This window comes from Carlito syrichta, unplaced genomic scaffold (assembly GCF_000164805.1).
Source record: "Carlito syrichta isolate Samal-C Ts95f unplaced genomic scaffold, Tarsius_syrichta-2.0.1 Scaffold315801, whole genome shotgun sequence".
Lineage (NCBI taxonomy): Eukaryota > Metazoa > Chordata > Mammalia > Primates > Tarsiidae > Carlito > Carlito syrichta.
In genome coordinates, this window is record NW_007259897.1 from 487,830 (window position 1) to 497,737 (window position 9,908).

At 45.8% G+C, this 9,908-nt stretch overlaps 1 protein-coding gene across 1 annotated transcript in view; it reads right to left on the bottom strand.

Annotated features, from left to right (window-relative positions):
• The window catches only part of SFXN4 (sideroflexin 4), a 28,019-nt gene that overhangs the window by 17,751 nt on the left and 360 nt on the right, over positions 1 to 9,908 (bottom strand). The window contains exons 2-9 of the mRNA XM_008073265.1: positions 8,647 to 8,712; positions 5,435 to 5,509; positions 4,185 to 4,211; positions 4,044 to 4,098; positions 2,330 to 2,355; positions 1,535 to 1,588; positions 1,397 to 1,453; positions 889 to 954 (exon numbers count right to left, since the gene is read on the bottom strand). Coding sequence (XP_008071456.1) covers positions 889 to 954; positions 1,397 to 1,453; positions 1,535 to 1,588; positions 2,330 to 2,355; positions 4,044 to 4,098; positions 4,185 to 4,211; positions 5,435 to 5,509; positions 8,647 to 8,712 — 426 coding nt within the window. The remainder of the gene's footprint in view (positions 1 to 888; positions 955 to 1,396; positions 1,454 to 1,534; positions 1,589 to 2,329; positions 2,356 to 4,043; positions 4,099 to 4,184; positions 4,212 to 5,434; positions 5,510 to 8,646; positions 8,713 to 9,908) is intronic.

Here is a 9,908-nt window from a genome sequence, read left to right on the forward strand (position 1 = left end):
CCTCGGCCTCCCAAAGTGCTGGGATTACAGGCTGAGCCACTGAGCCTGGCCTAATTTTTTATCTATTGTAGAGATGAGGTCTTGCCAAATTGCCCAGGTGGGTCTTGAACCCACGAGCTCAGGCAATTCACTCACCTCAGCCTCCCAAAGTGTTGGGATTAAAGGCTGAGCCACCGAGCCCAAAATATTTTTTAAACTCTTGCTCCCCCAAGGAGTAATCAGGGGCTTAGAGAGGTTATGTAACTTGTCCATAGTCACAGAGTCATTAACGGTTTGAGCCAGGATGTGAACCCAGTCTAGTCCGATGTTAATATCTCCCCATCTTTAACCATGACCAATGTCCTAACATCCAAAGCAATATACAATTTACATAACATGTTTGCATAGCATGACTTTTAAAAAGATAACAGGCCAGGCTCGGTGGCTCAGCCTGTAATCCCAGCACTTTGGGAGGTCGAGGTGAGAGGATTGCCTGAGCCCGTGGGTTTGAGACCCGCCTGGACAACTTGGCGAGACCTTGTCTCTACAATACATCAAAAACTAGCCAGGCGTGGTAGCGCGTGACTGTAGTTCCAGTTACTTGGAAGGATGAGGTGGAAGGATCGCCAGAGCCCAGCAGGTTGAGACTGTGGTGGCCGGGAGCGGCCACTGCACTCCAGTCTGGGAAACAGAGTGAGACTCCAACTCAAAAAAATAAATAAATAAAAAGATAACAGCACTGAGAATAGGCCTAAAAACTTAAAATATTAACATTATGTTGGTGACTTTTATTTCCTATTCATACTTTCTAAACTGTTTAAGCTGGAACATAAACTTGTAATAAGAGTAAATAAAAGTTTTTTTATTCTGAGGAACAGAGAATATTAGACAGATTTTAAGAATACCTACTCCACAGAAGGTTGAAGAAGCAATTACTCCTGCCCCTAGTAATACACTCTCATGTGGACGATGACTCTAAGGAAAAATAAAAGTACTTATTTAGTAAATGCCAGTTTTGCCCAGCAAAGCTAATATTTTTTTTTTTTGAGTCAGAGTCTCACTCTATTGCCTAGGCTGGAATATAGTGGCATGCTCATGGGCATCACAGCCTTGACCTGCTGGGCTCAAGCAATCCTTCCGCTTCAGCCTTCCAAGTAGCTGGGAATACAGGCATGTATCACCACACCCAGCTAATTTTTGATTTATTGTGGAGACAAGGCCTCACCATGTTGCCCAGGCTGATCTCAAACCTGTGGGCTCAGGCAATCCTCTCGCCTCCACCTCCCAAAGTGCTGCCATTACAGGCTTGAGTCACTGCGCCTGGCTCCAGCAAAGATAATTTAAAAACAAACACATAGAAAAAACTCCAAAATAAATAATACAAAATTGCATACCCGCCGAGTCTCACAATACTCACGTAACTTGCATTTCCATTGATAATGTTGAACACTGTAGTGTAAGCATATAAAGAAACCTGCAGAAAGAGGAAAACAGGTAACACCTTGGTTTCAGGCATAACAGAATTCAGCAACCGCAAAACAGAAATAATTGCTACCTGAGGTAAAATCACATATTTTATCCGTTTTGCTGGAATCATCGACACAAACACCTTTAAGAAGAAAGCAGAGCAGAATTACAAGTGTTTTGGAGGAAGGAGAGCTTGCAGGAGCAAAGGACTTTCTGGGGGAGAGGTGGAACTGAGCCTCCAGGAGGTGGGGAAGGAGAGGGAGGTGGCAGATGCAGGAGCTGGTATACAGTGGACAGGCCAAGGTTGAGGAGCCCCTGCCAGGCACTGAACTAGCAGCTGTGAGGACCCCGGGAGCTCCCAGTGGGCTTGTCTCCAATGCCTGCAGTCCAGCAGGGCAGCTAAGTACACACTTGTCAGGAGAGGCAGACATGGGCCACTGATGTGGGAAAAAAGCACCTTCTGAGAACCAAGGTGGGGCAGCACGGCTGGGGGCAATCCAAAATCCCAGGCAAGGGGCTGCACTGGGGGAGGACTTGGGGAGAGAAGGTAACAAATGATGCCATGGGGCTTGTGGCAGGGAGCATGTTTTACCCACTCATCTCTTCTACAGTGCTCTGCACGTGGCTGATATGTGAGAAAGATCACCTTGTAATACTGCGGGCCTTCCAGAGGCCGGGATGCCTGCCTGAGTAAGTGGGGTGAAGGGTGGGAGCCGGGGACATGGATACGTGCACAGCAGCCAAGGGTCACAGGTGGGGCCCATAACCATCTATCAGGCAGTCATGGGACAGGGGCCCAGAGCCGGAGGGACAGTCGAGGTTAGGACAGGGCGGCCATCCTCCGAAGTCCCCGGTCTCTTAAGGTGAGTGGCAGCTTACTCACCGAGGGCACTGTGAAAGGCAGGAACGCTGGCAGGAAGAGAAGAGGCATCAGTGATCACAGCTGCCAGGGCAGAGAAGGCTGGAAGTGCACCACCCACCCGAACACCTCTGCCCTAGCCTCCCGAAGGCACAGATCTCAAAGGACATTTTTGATTCATTCTTTTTTTCTAATAAAAATAAGTCTATGTATAAAATTATAACTATGGCAAGAAATTAAAACAGCACAGTACAGAAAGACCTAACAAGAAGGACTTTCTCTGGCCTTCCCCGTCTCTCTCCCTGAAGGCAGGCAGTGTTCAACAGCACTTGTTCATCCTTCCAGATGACTTTTTTTTTTTGAGTTGGAGTCTCACTCTGTCGCCCAGGCTGCGCTCATGGCCCCCCGCAGCCTCAACCCGATGGGCTCAGGTGATCCTTTTACTTCAGTCTTCCAAGTAGCTGGAACTAAAGGCACACACCACCATGCCCGGCTAATGTTTTGATTTATTGTAGAGATGCGGTCTTGCCAAGTTGCCCAGGCTGGTCTGAACCTGTGAGCTCAGGCAGTCCTCTCACCTCAGTCTCCCAAAGCGCTGGGATTATAGGCTTGAGCCACAGCGCCTGGCCAGATGAACTTTTTTTTTTTTAATCATTGTCAGATGGGTAATACACCCACATTATAACAAGGTTTAAGGGTGGTACCTCTCACACACATGTGTGTGAACCCCCAACCATCATGCCAAATTAACTACAAAAGGATCGCTAAGATGATCTTTTTAAAAATACATCTATCAGGATGTACACACATTCTCTCACACACACAGCCCTTAATTATCCATACAAGATTGCTATATACTTTCTTATGCTTTGTTTTTTTTTTTTCCATTAATGCTAATTTCTGAAGATTCACTTTCCCAAATCAGCATAGAGGACTTACCTCATTCTTTTTAACTATGTAAATAGACTCTGAATTGCTGGATGTGCATGTTGTTTCCAGTGTCTTTTTTATACTACACACAGAGAGAATTATAATTGGAAGGATCATAGATATTTTTATTCTCCTCATCTTAGATATGATGAAAATGAGAGCCAGCCGGGCTCGGCGGCTCAGCCTGTAATCCCGCACCTTGGGAGGCTGAGGTGAGTGGATTGCCTGAGCCCCGGGGTTCGAGACCCTCCTGGGCAACTTGGCGAGACCTCATCTCTACAATAAATAAAAAAATCAGCCGGGCGTGGTAGCACGCACCTGTAGTTCCAGCTACTTGGAAGGCTGAGGCGGAAGGATCGCCGGAGCCCAGCAGGTCGAGGCTGCGGTGGCTGGGAGCGGCCACTGCACTCCAGTCTGGGCAACAGAGTGAGACTCCAACTCAAAAAAAAAAAGCAAACACTAAATGGTATCCTTAATACTAGCACTCAGCAGTTGCAAGTTCTGGAGCCATCAGTGAAATAATCGGATGGTCATTGGCTTTAAGGAGCAGGGGTGGGATCCGCCTGTAGGCCTGCCCTCATCCCCAAAGCCCAGATCCGTCCACAGCATCACTGCTCTGGACCCTGAACCTGCTCTTCTGTCCTCTGTCAACCCCAGACCCTTCAAACATTCATTTTACGCTGTGGTGTCAGACTCACCATCAGAAATCCTGCTAGGGGAAAACAAATTAAAATAAGACAGGCAGAGTTTTCTAAGTTTTACAAACCATGTATCCCCAACCCACTTCTAAAAATCAGAGCCCACTTACCTGCAGGTCGAAAAAGCGTGGGGATCGGTTTGCTGCTGTCAGGATGCACCGATGACTTCAAAAGGGGAGACGCAAAGATTAACTGGATGCCAGGTTTTGCTATCTTAGGAGACTAAAAATTAGGAAGGGGCTGAAACTTACAAGACTGTGCTTCCAAGCTTCTTGTATCTAAAAAGAGGAGAGGGGGAAGCTTTCAAAGGTGGTTCAGCAACAGATAATCTCCCTCCCAGTCTCATTTTTGGGGGTCACCTTTGCTTTGCCTTTCAGAGAGTGAAGGCCAGAGCCGTTTTCTACCACATGTATGGAATGAATAAAAATGAATGAATCAGGTAGACAGAGTGGCTCACGCCTGTAATCCCAGCACTTTGGGAGGCTGAGGTGAGAAGACTGCCTGAGCTCAGGGGTTCGAGACCAGCCTGGGCAACTTGGCGTGACCTCATCTCTACAGTAAATAAAAAAATTAGCCGGTATGGCGATGCACACCTGTGGTTCCAGCTACTTGGAAGCCTGAGGTGGAACGAGCACCTGAGCCTAGCAGGTCGAGGCTGTGGTGAGAGTGCCACCGCACTCCAGCATGGGTGTCCGAGTAAGACTCCGACTCAAAAAAACAAATAAATAAATATATGCAATAAATAAGTAAATGAATCAGATGAATAAACAAATGAACTAATGTGAGTAAAGAGATGGTCCACATAGAGAAACTGACCAGAATGTTAAAAAGTCCTGTCCAACACCTTGGAGAGGACCAACACCTAACTTAGCCCTCAGATGAGTCCCTGAATCCAGCTTGCCCCGACTCAGAGCATGGCAGGCTGTATGTGGAGCATACTACTCCACATGCCAAGTCACTTGCAACACAGTCAAGCTGTCAGCCCAGAGGTCCCAAAAAGTTCTTAGAAAAACCAAGTTAAACGTGTGAGCTCTCCACAGGCTGCCTCAAAGAAATGGTGTTTGTGAGCTCCAGAAAGCCCTATCCACTGCAAGGTAGATAAGGAATACTCAGTTTGAGCCTGGGCAGGAACACTGCCTATAATGGAAAATAAACTGTCACTTCAAAGGCCCATCTGAACTCTGGAGTCTGCCATGGGGCTCCAGGAATCAAGTACAAGAAAGTCCCACTAATATCCACTGCACATGAGGAAACCTGCTCTGGTTTATGGGATGGAATTCTAACGACATTTAAAGACGAATCCAGTTTTAAAAAGCTGGTCACCTGGGAAGTAGAACAATGCCAAGATTAATGACCAATAGCTCAGTGATTTGAAAAGGGAAAAAAAAAGGCAAGATTAACAGCTACAACTCCATGTGATTTCAGGCCATGCAGGCAGAACCATCAGAAAGTTCTACCCAGCCTTGAATTTGGCACATCAGAATACATGAAACATACATACCCCTTGGTCCTCCCAGGCAAGTCTGAATGCATCTTCATTTGTGAACAATAGCTGCCTCGATTTTTCGATATTTTCCTAAAATCAGACATCGAATGATCTTGACATTTTCAGATCTATCCACAGATACATGGTATTTCAACTGCACACCTGAGTTCAATGCCATGTGTTATCTTAAGCTCTCTACTCCCCAAGAGGGTTCATGAGGACAGTCCCAAGTACTATTCAGATTTAGACCTCCTACTTCCTCAACAGCCCCAGGAGCTTCCCCCACTGGTGCAGTTATCTCCCTGGCTCTTTGGTGTCAACTGTCTCAGTGAATAGTACCACCATCCACTGGTTGCATAAGTCACAAACCAGTAAGTCCCTTCTCTTTCACCTACCCCAATGCTTCATCAGTTCAGTCTTATTTCTTCTCTCCTTTTCTTTCTTTTTCTAAAGAGACAGGGTCTCACTCTGTTGCCCAGGCTGGAGTGCAGTGGTTTGATCATAGTTCACTGCAGCCTCAAACTCCTGGGCTCAGGCAATCCTCTTGCTGCAGTCTCCTGGGTAGATGCCATCATGCTTAGCTACTTATTATTATTATTATTATTACTATAGCTATGGGGTCTTGCTATGTTGCCCAGGTTGGTCTTAAACTCCTAGGCTCAAGCAATCCTCCTGCCTCAGTCTCTCAAAGCGCTGGGAAAATAGGCATGAGTCACTGTGCTTGGCATCCCTTCTCTTAATTTTAGAAAAAAAATTAAATACAAAAAATATAAAGAATGATTATACACTATAATCTCCTAACCCAGAATTAACAACTACAGACATCTGGTTATATTTGCTTCTAATTTTATTTCATTTATTTTTCAAAAAGAACCATTACCCAGTCTCATTTCCCTTCCCATCCTATCAGAGGTCACCACTATTATAAATTCAGGGTATATCTTTCCAGTTCCTATTTGTATTTCTATTTTTAAATTTTTTTTTACTGCCCAGGCTGGAGTGCAGTAGTAGTATTGCAAATCATAGCTCATTGCAACCTTGAACTCTTGGGCTCAAGGAATCCACCTGTCTCAGCCTCCAAAGCACTGAGATTACAGGCATAAACCACCTCACTTGGCCCCAGTACCTATTTTTATACTTATACATACATACATGAACATATGTATCTGTAAACAAATACTGCATTTTGTTATAATTTGTATAAATACTATATTTTAGATATGCACCTTGCTTTTTCCACTAAACATACATGTTTTCTCATTTAATATATATAACCAGGTTTCCATTTCATATCACATTGATAATTAGTTCATCACTTGTAACAGTTAATCACCATTCCACAGTACAAATATTTGGCAAGTTATTAAGCTATTCCCATACAGATGGCATTTGGGTTGTTTCTTGTTTTCCCCCACAATAAACAAGGCTGTAAGGAATACCTGGAGCATGAGTTTGGAGTGTCCCTTCAGGTCTCGCCCTGAAGGAATATGACTGATGACAGAGAAATTTTTCTTCATCTCTCAGCCACAAGTTGTTCAAAAAACTCTTCTCTTTCACTTGGACAACTGGACCCTCTCCTGAGCTGACGGCCTTGCTCTCAGCCTGATCTCTGGTTACTTGCCACATAGCTACCAAACAGACTGCCATGAAACACAATCCTCATCACCGGGCCCTGCAGGATCCATGCAATCCCTGCTCGTCTATCTCCATAACACATGAGGCCCGTCAAGGGCCTCATCCCATGGCATTAAAAGCACCGTGACTGGGTGACCCACTTTCAGTCCCCTCTTACTGGTGTCTCCTTCCCACCCATCCCCTCTCTCCCTCCTCAGCATCGCCACCTGAGGCAGGGTAGCTAGCACAGGTTAGGCATAGACAAATACAAATTTCTTGTAGATGGGTTTTAAGAAGTGTTAGGACTTTTTCTTTTTTTTAATCACATTTTTACTGCAAGCCAGGCTGAAATATAGACTCACCAGCATACCCCACCCCCTTAGCCAATCAAAAAATAATTCCATCAGATATAAGCATAGGTGGCTCAGCCTGTAATCCCACGCTTTGGAAGGCTGAGGTGAGTGGATTGCCTAAGCCCGCGGGTTCGAGACTTGCCTGGGCAACTTGGCAAGACCTCCTGTCTACAATAAATCAAAAAATTAGCCGGGCGTGGTAGCGTGTGCCTGTAGTTCCAGTGACTTGGAAGGCTGAGGCGGAAGGCTCGCCAGAGCCCAGCAGGTTGAGGCTGCGGTGGCCGAGAGCAGCCACTGCACTCCAGTCTGGGCGACAGAGTGAGACTCCAACTCAAAAAAAAAAACCCAAAAATCTTTCAGGTTCCCTGTCAAGGTAGAAAGCTGAATACCACCCCTTACCTATCCAAAGCCATAGAAATAATAAGACCACCTTTTAGCTCATGAACTTGTGAACTGGAAAAGTATGGCAGCTGTCCTGCAAAGTCAGAATATGTGTTCTGAAAAAGACTACCCCCCTCCCATTCCTTCCACCAGAAGCAGAGACATATCAATCTCTCCGGAGTGGCAGTTACCTGTACCCCACTCTCTTTAACATGTCAATTGTTGTAAAAGTATATCCAGCATTTTAGTTAAGAGCAAAAATGCAGCCTTTCTTTTTTGAGACAGACTTGCCCGTACCAGGCCTTTCTGATAGGAAGCTTCCTCCTGCCCTTCCTTCCTTCTCTTCTTGCTAATAAACTTTGTTTTATAAGTTTGCTGGCCACTAAGAAAAATTATTTCAGGGCTGAGTCAAAGAACCCATAAGTGTGTGCCATACCACACCCAACATCACACCCACAGAGTTCCCCACTCTTACAGCCCTGTCAAGGCTTGCAGCTAGTATCAGCAGTCTGTCCTCCATTACATGGAAGACTTATCTGATTCTCTTTGAATCACCAGCACCTGACCTGGGCTTGATGTTACCTGTTAAACAGATATTTGCTTTTATTTATCTCTTCCAATCTAACAAATTCAGAAGGAACAAACACATAATAATATATGCAGATTATATTATTTCAAATGTCTTTTTTTTTTTTGAGTTGGTGTCTCATTTTTGCTGCCCAGGCTGGAGTGCAGTGGCACGCTCACGGTCACTGCACTCTAGCCTGGGCGACACAGTGATACTCTGACACACACACACACACACACAAAATAGGTACACATGACTTTCAAGTTTCAAAATAAAACATGAAATACATTATATATGAAAGCAATACTTACAGCTGAAATGATCAAATTTGTAGGATCTAATAATTCTGTCCACTGAAATAATCGTCGAATAAAGGACTTAAGAGGGGAAAAGCACAAGAGAAGTTAACAGCAGCAGAAAAACAAAGATATATGGTCATAATAAGTTTTTTTTTTCTGAGAACCTACTGGGGCCTGTGATCTGTCTTTTACTGGCATCATCTCCTGGAATCCTCACAACCTCCCCATTTTACAGGTGAGGAAGCTGAGGCCTAGAAGGGCTCAGGAATGTACCCAAGACAACACAGCTAGGAAACAGGCTTCCCAGTCTGTGCTCTTCAACCGCTCAATGTCAGATTGCTCTTGAGGGTTAAAAGCTCAGAATTGATTGCCTAAGCCCGCGGGTTCGAGACCCGTCTGGGCAACTTGGCGAGACCTCATCTCTACAATAAATCAAAAAATGAGCCGGGCGTGGTAGCGCGTGCCTGTAGTTCCAGCTACTCGGAAGGCTGAGGCGGAAGGATCGCCAGAGCCCAGCAGGTCGAGGCTGCGGTGGCCGGGAGCCGCCACTGCACTCCTCTGGGCGACAGAGTGAGACTTCAACTCAAAAAAAACCAAAAAACAAAAAAAACTCAGAATTTGGGGTTCAAGTGGACCTCTATTCATATCCCACATATGACCTCGAGGCAACGGCTTCTGTAGGTGATTCATCACTTGCAACTATGGATCGCGACCTGAGGCTAGGCAGAACTGAGATGTGATGCAGGTATAACATACACACCGGATTTCGAAGACATGGTACCAAAACATCATGTAAAGTTGTCTCATTAATGTTTTTTACCGACTACATGTTGGCATGTTAATTTTTTTTTTTTGAGTTGGAGTCTCACTGACATGTTAATATTTTACACCTCTTGGGTTAAACGTACTACGTTGCTAAAATTGCTTTCATCTGTTTCTTTTTACCCTCTTTCACGTGCCTCTTAGAGAATGTGAAATCGCTTTATGGCTCACATCTTATTCTACTGGCCGGCGCTGCCTACACGTTGCAGGGAGGTGAGGCCGGGTTACTTCCTGTCGCAGGGCAGCTTCCAGGCCTCGGGGGTCTCACTGTGAGTGGCTACGCCCGCCAAGGGAAGAACCCGTTCCTCTCCGATCTGCTGCAGAACGCAGACACCTGCGGGGCCTAGACTCCTCCGTCAGGGCGATCTCGGGGTGACCTTGTGCCCGTGGGCATCCGGCAAGCTCGGGCTTCCCTTCCGTCTCCTCCCACGGCCTAAGGTGGGAAGGCGGGT